The 17,326-nt window shown below is 32.2% G+C and overlaps 1 protein-coding gene across 6 annotated transcripts in view; it reads right to left on the bottom strand.

Moving 5' to 3' along the window:
* Positions 1 to 17,326, bottom strand: part of LOC131940396 (exportin-5) — a 26,257-nt gene that overhangs the window by 1,284 nt on the left and 7,647 nt on the right. Inside the window, exons 1-33 of one of the 6 annotated variants that reach the window (XM_059298995.1) lie at positions 16,685 to 16,838; positions 14,796 to 14,948; positions 13,483 to 13,610; positions 13,186 to 13,258; positions 12,519 to 12,656; positions 11,858 to 12,040; positions 10,922 to 11,113; positions 10,731 to 10,807; positions 10,481 to 10,580; positions 10,052 to 10,135; positions 9,377 to 9,502; positions 9,103 to 9,193; positions 8,867 to 8,995; positions 8,479 to 8,648; positions 8,034 to 8,129; positions 6,734 to 6,865; positions 6,345 to 6,451; positions 6,014 to 6,106; positions 5,812 to 5,911; positions 5,607 to 5,672; positions 5,290 to 5,399; positions 5,000 to 5,100; positions 4,817 to 4,913; positions 4,572 to 4,708; positions 4,354 to 4,451; positions 4,183 to 4,229; positions 3,806 to 3,897; positions 3,470 to 3,612; positions 3,179 to 3,283; positions 2,924 to 3,064; positions 2,349 to 2,417; positions 1,930 to 2,022; positions 1,366 to 1,489 (exon numbers count right to left, since the gene is read on the bottom strand). In XM_059298995.1, coding sequence (XP_059154978.1) covers positions 1,366 to 1,489; positions 1,930 to 2,022; positions 2,349 to 2,417; positions 2,924 to 3,064; positions 3,179 to 3,283; positions 3,470 to 3,612; positions 3,806 to 3,897; positions 4,183 to 4,229; positions 4,354 to 4,451; positions 4,572 to 4,708; positions 4,817 to 4,913; positions 5,000 to 5,100; positions 5,290 to 5,399; positions 5,607 to 5,672; positions 5,812 to 5,911; positions 6,014 to 6,106; positions 6,345 to 6,451; positions 6,734 to 6,865; positions 8,034 to 8,129; positions 8,479 to 8,648; positions 8,867 to 8,995; positions 9,103 to 9,193; positions 9,377 to 9,502; positions 10,052 to 10,135; positions 10,481 to 10,580; positions 10,731 to 10,807; positions 10,922 to 11,113; positions 11,858 to 12,040; positions 12,519 to 12,656; positions 13,186 to 13,258; positions 13,483 to 13,610; positions 14,796 to 14,882 — 3,529 coding nt within the window. In that variant the 5' untranslated portion in view covers positions 14,883 to 14,948; positions 16,685 to 16,838. Of the gene's footprint in view, positions 1 to 836; positions 1,490 to 1,929; positions 2,023 to 2,348; positions 2,418 to 2,923; positions 3,065 to 3,178; positions 3,284 to 3,469; positions 3,613 to 3,805; positions 3,898 to 4,182; positions 4,230 to 4,353; positions 4,452 to 4,571; positions 4,709 to 4,816; positions 4,914 to 4,999; positions 5,101 to 5,289; positions 5,400 to 5,606; positions 5,673 to 5,811; positions 5,912 to 6,013; positions 6,107 to 6,344; positions 6,452 to 6,733; positions 6,866 to 8,033; positions 8,130 to 8,478; positions 8,649 to 8,866; positions 8,996 to 9,102; positions 9,194 to 9,376; positions 9,503 to 10,051; positions 10,136 to 10,480; positions 10,581 to 10,730; positions 10,808 to 10,921; positions 11,114 to 11,857; positions 12,041 to 12,518; positions 12,657 to 13,185; positions 13,259 to 13,482; positions 13,611 to 14,795; positions 14,949 to 16,669; positions 16,839 to 17,326 lie in introns of those variants that run through there. The other 5 variants (XM_059298990.1, XM_059298991.1, XM_059298992.1 and 2 more) reach the window with 5 other exon arrangements.

The raw sequence follows: 17,326 nt of genomic DNA, 5'->3' as shown, positions 1-17,326 counted from the left end.
TATCAACTGTAAAGCAATAACAATGTTACGGAGTTTTGTATCTTTTGTGGACTGTTGAATTATTACCTTAACCTCATGAAGTGTAATAAATACTTTTTTTTTTTTACTTAATTTCAATACATAGTAATTAAAATAGTTCTTGCAACAGTAGTTGATCTACTCACGAAAAAGGTTTGAAAGACTAGAGAATATACTAAATCTCTTCTAGCAACCTATGTGATACCCACTGTACTGCTGACATGCATTACTAGTTTAATATTGACACTTTTTTAGAGTACTGTGGATGTGGTTGTGTTTAGTCTATATCTCAAAATCTCAATAAAATAGTATACATGTAATGTTTATGAGTGAATTTATTTGAGAAATGTACAACTTGACAACAAGGTAAACTTTCTAGTCATTTTCTTTTAAAGAGAACCAATAGGAATATATTATAAACTTTTATTTATATAAAAAAAACAAAGGTAAAAAAACATTTGCAACATTTAGGCTTTCAGGAATTTATTACAATAGAAAATTGTATAAAATATATTTGTAAATGCATACTGCTGGTGGGTGGGAGAAATGCTTTTAAATTATTTTGATTTTTGAAAAACTCATTCAGTAAAATCTATTCTATATGCTAGTTCGTTTAAAGTAAAATTTAGTTGGTTTTTCAATTTTAATGTGGGAAAAATTCATTTTTGAGAAGGGGAGGAATTAAAATTAACTGATGTCACTTTCCTCAAGTGTATCATGTTGGCCCCAAATACTAAGTCAATAAAACAACTTCAATTTTTAAAGTTTGCATTTCATATCCTAAGTAATATTGATTTTACTGCCAGTTTTGTAATAACATTAACAGACATAAAGCAGGATAGTGACCACTGAACTAGATTGTCTATTGCACAATTCCTGATAATTACCTAAAAATCTCCAGCAACAATACATAATGTTGACAAACAGTTTTGCTTGACACAAATTTATACTAAAAAGTAGACAACTTTCATAAAAAATAAAAGTGAATAATTTTTTTTCAAAAATACAATAATCTTTTGAACAATCAAAATATTCAAAATATCAATCCTAACAGAAACCGTTCAGTGAAAAAAAAGTTCTTAAAACAATATTTTTAGAGAGCTGGAATATCATCGATCCAAGACATTAAAAAGTAAAACAATACACAAAAAAAAAAAAACCTTTCACCTACAAACTTCTCAATATCTTCACTATATACATGTTGTGTTGTTGCACATAGTGCAGATAATAAAAATGCCCTTATTATACTGGATGCACTGAACTATAGTGTCATGCAGCTGTCAGATATTCTAGCTCTCTGTCAAAAAAAAAACAAGAATTAATCAGTTGCAGGGGAGAAAAGCTCACATAATCCCAAGTTCTCTGTCTCGATTTCATCCAATTGTATGGCTTTTGGTCTGCGAGATTCTAAAAACAAGCGAGGCAAAATGCTGTACTGTGTGGTGCGACTAAAATGCTGGCCAACGTTTTTCTGGGAGAAAGAAAAAACAAAACAAAATCAAGGCCTACTTCTCTTAAACTTTTAAAATGATGTTTTTCAGGTGTATAACATCTGTACTAAGTTTATCCAACTTAGTATTTAAACAAATACATCTTTTGCACAGGAGTATACGAATGCTACTTGCTTTTTTCTAGCTTATGGTTATTCATACTGCTCAAAATATTTCTCTCACTCATCATTGATCAAGTTTCTTATTGATTGAACTTTAGTATATACAAAGTAAGATTAAATACATTGATATTTATTTAAAGGTAGTTCTCAACACTTGGATCAAATACCAAGACACAAATCCTAAATATTAAATGCTCTCAGCAAAAGCTCAAAGTTTAGAAGTAATAAAAGTCATGTAAATTAGATTACATGTAGGCAGGCTAGAACAATGAAATATTGAATGACAAGCATCAACTCACCCCGATGATGTTTGCCAGAATCTTTCTGAAGCTTTCTCTCTTTTTCTTATCAAGGCCAGCTTTTGGAGGTTGAGTTAACTCATCTTCAAGGTTCTAGAATAAATTTCAGCCAAACTAACAATATAAAACCTATACACGAAGATCTAACTTACTATTATTGTTGAAACATTTAATGGATGGTGTAGTGAAACATCATTAAGTTTTGAAAAAGATTGTTTGGTGATGTTTATGACAAAAGAGAATCTAAGTTTAAGAATATCATATGTATAATGATTGTGAGCATTCTACAATTAAAACTTAAAAACTGCAACTTAAAATTGGGTAAGTAGTTGAAGAAGACTTATGCAAACATTTAATCTATTTACAGTCTCAGAAATAAATAAAATGTTATATTTTGAGGATGAAATGCTTATACTCACTTGGATCAGCTGTAGATCCAAGCCAGGGATTTGCTTGAGAACATGTGTAATTGCAGGGTATTTGAGTCTCTAGAAGTTAAGTTTAATAAAACAAATTTAAAAAACCTTTAAAGCAACAAGCTTTTAAATGCAATGAAAATAAAACTAATCTGCTTTCTTTCATAAAAGCTTTTGAAGATAAAATATGTAAAAGATCTCATGAGCGACCAAAGTTTTTTATGAAAGAAAGCAGATAAGTTTTATTCTCTTATTTTCATTGCATTTGAAATTTATTTATGAAGTCAACAAGACTAAAAATGTTTGCTTTAAAACACCATCAGTAGGTCGCGATATCTAAAAGACGATTGTCTGCTCCTTAAACAGCAGCCACCCGTGACCATATTTTACAGCCAACAGCAAGTTCTTAATTATTTTTTTTACCTCCCATTAGTTCGAATAGTTTAAAAACTTATTATATGCCCCTAGTAGTCTTCACTAGATAGAATTAACTAGAGGACTAGTCCAATTGAGACCAACAAGAAAATACTGCAAAAGCCTGTAGGTTTTTTTTGTCAAATATTTTACTATGAACTTACAAGCGTCTCATAGAATGTAAAAGCCAGTGTTAGAAGATTTGACTGACAGGCCTCATGTTGTCCATGGATCTGTAGACCTATCAGGATGGACATAAATACTTGCTGGGCAGCGTCCTCAGACATCTGGTTGTTGGCAACTAGCTGTAAACAAAAATTTTAATACTTCCAGGATGTTTGATGGCCTTGTTCTTGATTATTGACACAGCTTTTTAGTGTTATGTTGTGTTTATTATTGTGTCCTGGCAAGTTTCATACCTGTTTGGAGAGTGGCCACAACATCTGAGTACATCTATTGCAGGTATAGGTATCAGCCCAGGAAAACCCATCAAGGACACACATAATAATGGATGGGTATAAATCCTAAGGAAACAAAATTCAAACAATATACAATTTTAATTTTTTTAAATAAAGAAATAATTATACATTTTGGCAAGAGTGTGGTATGTAAAATTAATTTCTTGAAAAAATTTTCACAACAACCATAACAAATAATTAGAAAATGCAAATCTCAAAACTTTTTTTTTTTGGTTTGAAGGGGCTACTCACCTGCGTAGCCATAATCATCACCCCCAACTCACTAAGCTCCTTCTGTACTGGATAACCCCCCGACTGCTTCGATCCATCCCCATCATCCATAGCAACTTCCTCCTTGATTTCTGCACTAACACTTCTGTTAGTCAGTACCAAACCTAAACAACACTTTTCATTAGTACCCTACATCTTGTGGTGTTATTTAACTTGTGTGATTTAAAAATTATTCAACTTTAAATTCTATGAATATTTAAATAGTTTTGGCACTAGTTTCAGAATTTCTGCCAAAAATGCTTCCAGTAAATTAAATAAAATAAATAATAGAAAAACATCTAAAAAGAAAAAACTTACTTAATAGATCAAAGTACTCTCTAGTCATTTGTCGTACTATGTGCTCTTCTAAAACCTCTTGAGATTCTGGATCAGCATCTTCATGATCCGCTCTAAAATATTTAATTAATCAGATCAGTAACTATGACATCATACAGCTTCTTCACCAAAACTACTAGTATGTTCTATTTCTCATTGGTGCACCTTATTTACATGGTATACTATACATGTCTAGAAAGAAATGCAGTACATTAATGTTGAATGAAAACATATTTCCCACGTAATGTGTATAGTATACATGTTGCAAATATAAACGCTGTGGTAAAGAAAACCTTTCAAAATCTAACCTAAATCTAAATTGTTTTGATTTTTTTAACTTCTTAAAACAAAAAACTTACTCAATCTCAACTCTTTGATTAATCACCTGCCATCGTGCTGACAACCTCTAATAGATAAAAAAAAAATAACAGACTTATTTTCACTACAAAAACTATAGAAATTATTTTCTACAATGTGCTTAATGTTCAAGAAATAATATGATTTAAATATGCTTAAAATTCAAAGTGTACCTTATAAATATCTGGACAAATGCTAGCAAGCACAGGGACAGCTACTGTTGAATATTGTTCTTTTGGGCACCATAGCATAAAAGGTTTTATAAAATTGCCTGAGATATTCTGTTAAGGGTGTTTTTTTCTAATTAAATATTAACATTTTAATATTTCACTAATCACACACGAACACAATATGGATTGAAATTTTTTTTTTAAACTATGCTAAAGGATACGTATAAATAGTTTGGCTCTAAAGTCAGGCAGTAATTTGAAGTTGACCAACAAATTATCTATGATGACTCTAGATAATCCAGGGGCTGAGTAAAATTCTGCTCCTAGACACTGACTTGCATTACCAAGGATATGAAAGCTGAAAAAAAAAATGCATTTCAAGTTATAATAAAGGAAAGCTGCCATAATGAGGTTACTTATATCTAATATTTAAGAGAGGAGTAGAGCTTGTAAAAAAAATGTTTACCCATATTCAAAAACTGCAGTAATAAAATTTTGCATGCGCTCCAAAGGATGTCTGTAAACCAATGAATCAGAGTTATCTACACATGCCGGGGGGATACCTATAAAGGAAAGCAAAAAATAATTAATAGGGAATGAAATTTCATTAAGTTTTTTTCATTAGTTAATCAAATTAAATATTTCTCACCTAAAATATTAAGTCTATCATGCTCCATCAGGTCATATGCTTTAGTAAAGTCAATATGACGAAGTTCCAGGTATTCCGGTTTGAAAAGACAACAGGTAGTTCTAATATAAAGAGAAAAAGGATTTAGTTCACAAGACATTGAATGTTAAAGGCTGCACATAAAAAGTATGCAGTATAAATGAGCTATTTCAAATAGTCAATAGTATGCATGAATGATAGCAAATTTTTAAACAAATCCATGTATAACAGAAAATACGACATATAAAAAACATTGAACATTGCGCCCATACTTTAATAAATTAATTAGATTATCTAATAGTGGACAGATGTATGGGGTCGCAGGATTCCGCAAGAACTGACCACAGTCCCCTTGTACAACAAATCCTCCTCTCTCTGCCAACTGGGAATAAATAAATGTTATACAAGATTTAGTTTCAATATGATAAATACCATAATGTCTTCACACAATTATTTTATACAGTTACTTAAACTAAAAACTAGAAAAATAATTATATAATTTAACTAAAGATTTATAATGACTTCAGCTCAATAAAAAAGAATCTGAGCAAAAGCAAAGCAACACTGACACACATAAACATATACATACTGAAAACTCTTCTGGCCACTGGCTACGTTTGATTACAGCTAGTATTGTGTTAATGCAATATGTGATCTGAAATTAGCATAAAATTAGATATAAAATGTTAAACTATCAGGTTTTCAAGATACAAGATTCAAATGTACATATGATCTAGCACAAAGTTAAGCTATCAGGATTAAGCTAAAGGATTAAGCTAAAGATTAGAACTTACATGTGACCTGTTGATGCCACACGTGTCGGCACTGCTTGGCTCTACTGCTGCCTGGTCTAGCCCAACATAAGACATGAAACATGCTGGAGAACTGAAGGCCCTGAAAGAAATTGTCTAACTGTATAAATACTAAGCAGTAATAAAGTATATTTAAAACATCTATACCACTGTAGGTTAAGTAATATAGGAAACTGTAACTAACCGTCTGAAGTCTTCAGATGACCAAAGCCCTTTAACTGGAGTTATAACCTCTTCAATAAATGCGGACTGGCTAGCAAAATCATGAAACTGATTGCTGAAATTGGTTTGAAATAATTTTCAGTGTTATATTTGAGGTTGATTTGATTGATGTCCTCAACATATGATGTCAGGGTATAATTATATAAGGGTATGAAGATTTGTTAACTTTTTACTAAACATAGCTCACATTTAATTTGTTGAAACTAATTAAACTCATTAAAAAAAGATAATCTAATAAATGTGTAATTTGTAAAAAAATGGTAATAAAGAGAACAAGCAAACAGCATCCATACCTAACAATAATGAGAGCTTCTATAAGGATAATCTTTTCCATCTGACTCAACTGTTCTCTATCGCTATCCAGCTGCTTCACACAATTATACAAGTGCCGAAACTCAGGCTTCAAACAAGAAAACATTACATAAATTAATATGTATTTTGAAAAACACCTACATTACACATTTCCAGTTAACTTCAAATCAACGTCAATGGTTAACTAAGTTGAAGCAAGACAGAAAAAAGCTATTGTAAAAAATAAACTTTTTATCAAATAAGAAAAGTAGCTCTAATCCAATATTAAGTTAAATACTGACAGTTTAGTTAATCAAGCTTACTGTCCTAATGATGTGTTTAACATAGATAAATAAATAAAAAAATAAACTAAACAGCTGGCTAAACCTACTAGGAGTAAATCAGGATAGTTCTTGCATATTTTAACTAAAACAGAGCAAGCATGGACTCTGACATTCTTGACAGCTTGAGATCTGGTAGATTTGGTTTGGCCAGGTAAATTGAAGACCACCGCATCAAATATCTGGAGCAATCAAGTGCAAACGATAACTATTTAACTAATCAACCATGATAATTTTGTAAATAAGATCAATGCTTAGACTAAAAGTGAAAACAGCAGAAATGTATTTTTCAAATTATCTACCTTAACCCTTTGAGCCCGCTAGGCCGGTAAACCGGCTTCAACATTAGGCATATATGTCCGAAAAGCCGGTTTTCCGGCCCGATGATCTAGCGTCATATTCCTTGCGGCCGGTATACCGTCTAATTAAATATAATTAGCGGAAGACTGATTAAAACTGCGCATATGTCTTTTGAGTGAGGGATTATGATTTTAAAAATTGATTTTTAGGAAAAGTGAAAGTAAATGTGTTTACATTTCGTAGCAATGCCGCCGAAACGAAAAGCTGAGCCACAGCCGTCGACTTCATCACATAAAGTTGGTGAAAAAGATGAAGAAAAAGACCGAAATATCAACAAAAGAAGTAGAATGACTGCATCTCAGGCAATACAACTACTTATTGATTCTGATGAAGTAGATAATAATCCTGGTCTATATTGTGATGATAGTGACGTTGAATTTGAAACTGAACACAGTGACATTGAAATTGACAGTGACAATGAAACTGTTCAAGTACGTTCTGATGCACGTGGTGTCAAGGGCAAAGACTTGCCGAAATGAAAAAAAATGTTTACTTGTGCAAAACATGCGAAGTTTTTCTTTGCATCGGGTCCGGCAGTGATAACTGTTTTGAAAGTTATCACACAAAAGTGGACTTCTGGCGATGAACTAGTATGGCCAGGTATCAATAATAACAAAACAATTACTAATTGTAAATTGGTTTCTTCTATGTTCTATCAAAAAAATAATTATGTATTCGTTTTATACACATTATTCTGTTCAAACATAGTAAAACAAGAAAATAAAGAAAGAATTTCAGAATCTTGCTGCATTCTTGTTAGATCCAGAGTCTGGATACCAAATTTGGCTTGATTATCTCAAACGGTTCAAAAGTTATAGGCAAAGTTGGAAGCAGATTAGTGAAAATTTGGTCTGGCCCTGGGAGCTCAGGAAATGGGAGAAACTAGGTCAGGGAGGCCCGGGCTCAAAGGGTTAAGTTTAACTAATGAAATGACATCTACTTTTCTTATTTACTAATTAAAAGAAAATATTAAACATCAAAGTGGCTTACCTTGGCTAAAACTCTTGGCAAAGTTTTAGGTGTGTAGTTCAAGAATGGAAACAACCCAGAAATACATGATAACACAGCAGATAGAATAAGAGGATCCTGGGTAAGAAAAATACATAGGATAAATGAACAAATGTTAATTTTAATCTTCCAAGATAATCAGCTTAAGAAAAAAAATTATGAGATTTCGAACTTACTTCAGGATTATAAACAGTAATAAAAGAAAAAAAGTAGAGATTCCTGAATAAAAGACTGAATTTCTGGCTAAATGCATATTCTCATTGCATTAAAAAAAACCTCACCACACTTTAGACAGTGACATGCCAACTAAGATTACACTTTGCAACATGATGGATTGAGAAAAGTGTTAGTTGTAAAAATTTAAGTGACTAGAATCATTAGTTTTAAAAATAGTCTAAATTCTTAGCTTTGAAGCTGGTTAACTAACCTGCATTTGATATTCTAACACTCTATGAAGAAGATCAATCCCTTCTTGAACATTGGGTTTTTCCCCTTCTCCAAGAAACAGCTTTGACATTACAGCCTCAAGGAACACACTGCAGGCATCCCACGAAATAAAAGATGGTGAACTTAGGTTACAGATTCCTTTATCTGCACCTATAATAAAAATGTGATAATTGTAGCAGAAGACTTTTTAAAGGATATCTATCAGAATAGAAGATTACAATACTCAAAGAAAATTCAAAATAAATAATATAAACTTACAGAAAAATAATTCATATTTTGTTATAAAAAAAAATTGAATTATACTAATGCATCTATTTGTGCAAATTATTTTTTAAAATTATTTATTTGTAATATTTTTTTTTACCTACCTGCACCACTGCCAATTTCTATGGGTTTACTAAGAAGTTCAGTCAACCATGAGGAAGCTATGTTAAATGTTAACATGGGCACCATCAGGGTCATGGTTCTAATTGAATCCACAACAGAAACTCGCAAACCTGGAGAATTTATGATGTAAAGATAAGTACTAAATGCTATCTTTATTATAACACTTTAGTTTCTATTTGGGTATAGAAGGGTTGACTGTAAATAGATTCAAACTTACTAGAAAGAACAACATTAAATTCTTCATCAGAATCAAACTCTAGCCTGGAGTAGTCACAGCTCACTGAGTTGTACTGACTAGGGAAGCCAACCTGTAGATTTACTTGATGTAGTTTACTATGTCTACATAAACATTCTACATACTAATACTATACCTACAAACTTTTATGATTATCCAATGTCCTTTATTTTTTTTCATGTTGATACAAAAAATACAACAAAGGGCATATGGTGCAGACTTAAAAAACTTGACTATTTAATAAAATAATAGCTACCTTTAGTAAGCAATCCATCCCACATTTGATTAGTAAAGGCACCACACACTGAAATACAGGGTCCTTTGATGCTATTGGATGTCTTAAAAAAATTAACCACATGGTATAAATCATCTGACGTAGACTCTGAAACATTAACAGAAATAAGGATCATTTTAGTTTAGCTTGCAGAGATTAGACAGGGATTACCATTATATTATATTACTTATCAACCACAAACACAGTCTTCTAAAAATGTGAATAGGCAGAGAAAATTTAATTAGAAATCTATTTTATTTTATAATTATTTTTTTATTTCTTCAAAATATTAGTCTTAATAATATCAAGAAGAGACAGAGGCAAGCAGTGAAAACTGATATTGTGATGTTGCTGTTTACAAAGTTTTGACAAAATTGTGAGCGTGTTAACAACATGCTGTTGAATTGTGTTAACATTAATGCTAGATTTGAAATTACTTTGCATACTAGGGTAGGAAAATGTTAACATTTCTATTGATGTGGTGCATTATGAAAACATCCGATTTATAGAGGTAGCAACAGTAATTTTCAAAATCAACACCAGTGGATAAAATCAAGGAGAAATATTTAGCAAAGCAAGAATGGAAATGAGTTAAACCAAATTTAACACAGCAAAGAAATTGCTCAATAAATAGATAAAAATATAAAGAGAATTTACTTGACTAGGATGCTGAGTGAATGCAAGCAATGCTTTTAGATACATTTCAAAGTTTGGAGGCTGACCTGTGTCTTCTGCGGACCCCTAAGAACAAAGAAAAGTAGTTATTTGAGGGGAAAATATGAAAAAACATTATTATTTTAACTGACACTTTAAATTACTAAAAGTTTACTCTCACATTTAAGTAAGCTTAAGTCCACATCTTTTCTACAACTCAAACACAGTTGCACAACTGAGAAATCACTCAAAATTTCATATATTCTAAATTTAGAATAATGTGACATTAAATAGAAATTTTAACAATATAGGAAAATAAGAACATAGTTTTGTAAAGATACTAAAACAGTAGTAAACATTTTAAAAGAAATCAATCTAGATTGTGTAAGCGTTGTTTAAAAAAATCTTTAACTGCCTTATACCACAACTTACCCACAAAGTACACAGCTGCTTGCCAATCTCTAATAAAATTTCACAAAGCCTTTTCAAAAATAAAAAATTGGTGGACTCTGTGATGTGTTCTGTAGCATTACTGAAGAAAGAGAAAATATTATCCAATAAATGCCATGTTAGTAAGCTGCGTGAAACATTCAAGAGGCATATAATTCAACCATAGCCCATCAAACTATGCAGATATTAGTTCTCCTAAAGCAGATTGAATAAAATATTACATTACACTTACTTAGCTGCCTGCAGCAAAACTGTCATAGCCTCTTCAGAAAATAATATCATCAACGGTTTTCTTTCTGTTAGCTTGCCCTGAATATTGGAGAGTAATACTATTTATTAAGGCCAGTGAGGGAAAAATTGTCAACTACAATCACATTTTTTTTAGTTTGCTATTCTAAATGGAATGGTACAATGTAAGCAAACCTTCCTGCCAACAATAAGCAGTAAACACTCAGAAGCTCTAAGGCACAGCTCCTTGTCTAACAGAAGGGAACATAGTAAAGGTAGCAAGTTAGAATCGATGATGTGATTTATGTGGGCCCAGTCTACGTAGGCTGTTAGTGTGTCCATCACAGACTGGCAGACCTTAAGTGCCCTTTCAGAGGGCAGACCAGCCTACAGAGGGAAATTGTAATTCAATTAAATCAATTTTTAAAAATTATGCTCTTTTGCACACAAAAAAAAATAGTTCTAAGAGTTTAGTTTATATTGTCTAGGTCAAGTAAAAGTAAATTACATGTTGTATTCCTTTTAACATATTGGCCTTTTAATACTTTTATACAGCTCATAAGCCGGAATACAATAAATCTAGAGTTTAAAACATAAGCATGGATACAACAAATCTAGTGTTTAAAACATAGGCCTGGATACAACAAATCTAGTGTTTAAAACAGCATGGATACAACAAATCTAGTGTTTAAAACATAAGCCTGGATACAACAAATCTAGGTGTTTAAAACATAAGCCTGGATACAACAAATTTAGTTTTTAAAACATAGCATGGATACAACAAATCTAGTGTTTAAAACATAGGCCTGAATACAACAAATCTAGTGTTTAAAACATAAGCATGGATACAACAAATATAGTGTTTAAAACATAGGCCTGAATACAACAAATCTAGTGTTTAAAACATAAGCATGGATACAACAAATATAGTGTTTAAAACATTAGCATGGATACAACAAATATAGTGTTTAAAACATAATCATGGATAAAACAAATCTAGTGTTTAAAACATAGGCCTGAATACAACAAATCTAGTGTTTAAAACATAAGCATGGATACAACAAATATAGTGTTTAAAACATTAGCATGGATACAACAAATTACTTAAAAGAAGCAAACCAATACAGGTACCTGGGCTCTGTAAACCTTGAGATTCTCATTTAGTGTAGAGAGGAAAAACTCAAATAATGGCCGCAATGCAAAGGTCAGGCCTTGTAAAATTTCCCTTCGCCTACCACTAGGAAGATTTTGAAAGCGGACAACATCTTCCGCGAGTCTTAAAAGTGCTTGTAACACAATCTCAGTCTGTGTCACCTGAGATAAGAAAAACAAACTAATTTTAGTGGGTAAAAGTGATCTCTAATTATGAAAGAGTTGAACAGGCAAAAGCTCATTCCTAGAGTCTTGAGCCTGTCAGTTATCCAGAATTGCCCCTAGTTTGGTATCTGACAAGCAAAAAAAGTATAGGAGAATGGGTATGGTTTTGACCTCACACTTCCCAGTTTTGCCAGTGTTAAAAGAACCAAAATAATCTTATTATCTAACCCAAAGTTCGTAAGAAAGGATAGATAACTATTTTATAAAAGAAAATCCAGTACAAAATAATGATAGAGTAAAAATTTTAGTACAATTTCTATTATGCACAATGCATGATATTTCATGCTAGCACTTGACAAAACAATGGGGGTCATAATTCCGCTGAAAATAATAATTTTATAATCAGCCTAAATTTCTATAAGAAAATTCAGGGTTTTGTAACTACACTACTAAAAAGATAAAAGTCTGGACTCACCCCTTTATCACAAATCTGAGCAAACTCTGGAAACAGGTTTGCCCAGCACTGTGGCCAATCTCTTTTAGCTATCTCCACAACAACTCTGGATATTACATCTTTGATATGCTGTGCTTCTTCTAAAATGTCATGGGTGCCCTAGAGTTAAAAAAAAAGGTCCTATAACTTTTAATATATTACAGATTGGATCTTACTTTGTGATTTCATTAATAAAAACAAAATCTTCTACTATTATAATTGCAACTCCAGATTTTTTGTTGTTGAAATGTCAGTTTTAAAAAATGGGCCATGATTTTTTTTAAAAGTGCAAAAAGATACATCTCTGACTATTTTCTCTGGTATCAACTGCACTTAATTATCATCCACCTGAACCTTATGATACCTGAACATTATTCTTGAACACCAGCTCACCAGACTGATCACTAGCACCCAGTAATTTCCTTTTTTTAAATTTATTTTTATGTTTTGTTATTACGTACTGTAACATTAACAAAAAGTTTTAACAACTTATTTAATATCTAATTAGATTGAAGTACAGATATTAGTGTACATAGCTTGAAGGAAATAGCTTACATAATAATATGCCATAACTGAGTTATAGGATTTGACCCCAAACCGTGTGACCTACATAAGATAATGAAAAAAAAGCAAAAATTATTTAACATACCCCATTCACTAGCTGCAAAATATTCCTTTTCAGCTGAAACCTGTCTTGATGTTCAACCTCTTCCCAGCGATACCTGAGAAATATTATTTAGTAATCAAAATACCTTTTGTGCAGAATAGTTGTACTGTACTATTGTTCAAAAGCTAACTGCTTATATCAGCTAAGACATGGACAGTTATATATATAAAGAATAACTGGTAAAAAAAAATAACCACCCAAGATAATAATTAATAATACTAACACTTTCAACTTTAATGTAAAAACAATAATCTCTAATTAAAAAAAAAAAAGACAAACTTGATGCAGTGTTCTATAAGTTGCAAGCCAAAGTGTCGAACCATTGGAGAATTGTTTTTCCGGGCCAGCTGAAGCCCACACTTAATACATTCTTGAGGATCAGTATTGTCTTTAAAGTCTTCACATAACTATTGAATAAGTCAAAATATTGTAATGATTAGAAAAAATGTATTAATCTAATATAGGCCATATCTTGTGTTTAAATATTCGGCTAATAATTTTATTCACACACTTTCAAAAACAAAGGGAAAAAGAAGGGCACTAAGAGCCTCACTTTTTGGCACCTGTACATTTTTTAAAGATTTTTACTAATCCAAGTATTTTCTAATATTAAAAATTATTTTAACACAACTTACACAATACAAAAATAGTAACAAAGACTATTAAATTTACTTTAAAGTGGTTTAATTTAGCTTTGATTTTAAAGCCATACCTCCAAAATCAGCATTTGTGGCAAGTGAAGCCGGGCCATGGGGCATTAAGTATTATCTTCCAATTCTGAGGTAAGACTTTTGTATACTTGTATGTAAAAAGGGGAGGTACTAATTCATCTGCCTTTATGCTTTCCCTGATAAGCTATGTGTGCTATAAATTACATAACATGATATGTAGGGGAGAAATGTTGAGGGGAGAGCAGTGATACTGATTTCCCCTTTGTTCTCCCTGCTGGATCCTGAGGGTCATAAATTACATAAAAGATGCTATCTCTGGTTGGCTGAGATCTAAGAGCAGCAATCCATGTTAAGTTACCTATAAAGAAGTTTGACAATTCATGGTGATTACATAATGGTTTTAAGGAGGTGAGGAATGTTGAGGAGCTGGGCAGAGGTAGATCTAATGATCTTCTACCTGCTGGACCATGGTCATATATAACATAACATGCCATCTCTGCTGGGCTGAGATCTAAGAACAGTAATTTATGTTACCTACAAAAGGATTAGAACTTTTATGGTGGGTTAATGTGGGGGCAGGGGTGATTTGATTGCTCCTCTTAAGAATTCACCTGAGGCAACTAGAGCCACATAACAAAAAATGTATAAAACTTTTCTGGACAAAATGAATGTATTCATGTAGATTTAGCTATTAAATTTTGAGGAAAGGGCAGTGGGATTGTTCCTGTTTCATCATGTCTCTGCTGGGCCAAGTGGGTTCTAAATTATATAAGAAGAACCCTCTGCTTCTATGTGGTTGTTACCTCAGAAGTAAATTGGGAAGTAAGTTTTGTTGGGGTGGGGTGCTAACTGGATCCTAATACCACACAGCTCTTAGTGCCCTGCTTTACGATATAGGATTTAAAATTGAAAATATTTTACCTTTTGAGCTTTTTGTCTTTCATCATTTGTAGCTTGTGGATTCATAACAATGTCCAATGCAGCTACCAAAGAATTTATTGCCTCCATTTGAACAGCAGAAGGGGTAGAATTGTGGATCTACTTTTTGGTCCAGAAGTCTAGAATTTAACTTAACTAGAATAGAAGGGTGCGACATTTAAAACAATAAATTAATCACAGTATGAGTAACCTATGAATAATGAACATTTTTAGCACTAAAAAATTAATTGATCTAATTTCTTTAGTACATCTAGATCAAAACTATCTTTAAAATTCTTTAGTTATTAGATACGATATTTATAAATCTAGATCTAGTAGGGGGCATAATAGCCTAATAGTTGATAAATGAATTATTATTCATTAAGTATGATTAAGTGTAGGTCGGCGTGCAAGCGACTCAAAATAATTGAAAATATCGACCTTTTATGTGTGTGACTCTGTAGAGTTTAGACTTGTAGAGGTAGACCATTAAAACATTTTAGTGTTTTGGTTGTGTTTACAATAAAATACGCTCAACTGGAGATGAACGTGAAGCAGGGAATAAAATATGCTAAAATGAGTTTTACCCTGTACTGCTGTAGGCCTAATTATTAATTATTATAATAATTATTAGGCCTAACTTTATTAAGGCGTAGATCTATAGCCTACTACTACTAGTAACTAGATCTGTAGGCTAATCTAGTAATCTATGCTATTTTATTAGAAACCCAAATATTTATAAATATTAGGTTAGGCTAGTCTATTATTAAAAAAAATTATTCTATTCTATTAGAATTATTAGAAATCTATTAAATTAGGACTACTATTAATTTATTGGACGCCAGCGAGAAAAGTCTCAAAGGTATTTGAGAGGTCCATAAATTAATTTAAAAATCATGCACGGCATAGTTACAATTAATATGGTTATAAAATTAAAAATCCTGTCTGTCTGGTTTTTTTCGGACTTTAGGCCTACTAAAGATTGGATGTAGGCTATCTGATGTTTTGAATATTTTCGGTAACTAAATAAAAAAAAAAAAGCAAAAACAATTTGGTTTTCACGTGTAATGGGGACATAAACAATGGCATCCTGCTATTCAATAGGCCGCCATAAATTTTATTGTACACATTGTAAGCAAAAAAAAATTTGCATTGTTTAAAAAGTTGATCTGCAAAGTTTTGTAAACAAATAGTTATCGATCACTAAATTACTGTACAGCCAATCAATATTTGTCTTACGAAAGTGAAACATCTGGTTATAACTTAGGCTTGATGAAAATAAATAGAAATGTAGCCTTAAACTGTTAAACTCAACAAATTATTTTCAAGTTCTCTGGATTTGCAACTTTTATAGCATTTATTCTAAAAATATAAAGTAAAAAGTAAAGTTTCCCTTTCAAACCTGACGGTCTATGGGGCAAGTGAAGTAGAGTTCACTTGTTTCTGTGACCTCGGCATATGAAGAGATAGTGTGGTCAGCACTATGCCCAACCGCCTTTACTTTCCCTAACGTGAGTTAGGTACCCATCAGAGTTGGGTGGACTCATGAACGGTCTACTGAGTTGAACACGGATTTGAACTCAAGGCTTACGGGTTAGCACTCCAGCTCTCTACCGGTCTACCGCTAGACCACTCCGTCCCATATTCTAAAAATATAACATTTCTAAATTAATTTTAGGCTTAAATTTTTTTTTTTTTTTACGGTCTAGATCTAAATCTAAAAAGCACGTTTTTATTTCATGTCAACAACATTGTCATTATGGAAGGAATCTCGTCAACTCGCTGGTGTCCATTCTAAGCCGAAGTAGGCCCCTGGCCTAAGTTTCTAAAGTTAAATAAATATCTGTAATCATATAAATAATCTAATCAAGATTTACAAACTAGACTAGTACATGGCAGCACCGTCAACAGCCCGACTTAATAGTATTTAGAATAATTTATATCTAGATCTAGATCTAGACTAGATTCTAGACTTAGATCGACATCAAGTATGAACTTAATTTAAAGAAGCGATCAACTGACAAAGGAAGTTCGTATTTTTATGTTGCTAGGCCTAGTCTAGATCTAGATTCGTGTTATTTAAAAATTCAGAATTTACACAAGCATTATTTCTAAATAAAAACAAAAATCTAGAATCTAGTACTAGATCTAGATTTCTAGTACTAGTTTGTGTAGGCCCAGGGGCGGAACTATCGTGACGCCAGACCCCGCAATGCGGGGGGCCCCACGCCGTTTAGGGGGCCCAAAGCCGCCCATAATTATTTTTTTTAAGTTAAAATTAATTTTCTTGCATTTTTGACCTGATGGTTGTTTTGAAAAAAAGAATACTGTAGCTGCGGTTGGAGTATCTTTGTCTATAGACACCATCCCACGCTCTTGTATATTCTTTTTCCTATAATCAAACACACGCTGTTGTCGGAAAAATTCTGTTGAAAAAACATCAATTGCGCGAGAGGCCGCTAGATATTAAGACGGCTTTTTGAGACCATCCCAAATTTGGTACTGATGGATAAAAGCACATCGGTGCTTTGTTG

This window comes from Physella acuta, unplaced genomic scaffold (genome assembly GCF_028476545.2).
Source record: "Physella acuta isolate Inbredline_101_S28 unplaced genomic scaffold, ASM2847654v3 ptg000316l, whole genome shotgun sequence".
NCBI classification, from domain to species: domain Eukaryota; kingdom Metazoa; phylum Mollusca; class Gastropoda; family Physidae; genus Physella; species Physella acuta.
Note: the sequence above shows the minus strand (reverse complement) of the source record. Positions and strands in the feature narration are given on the sequence as shown.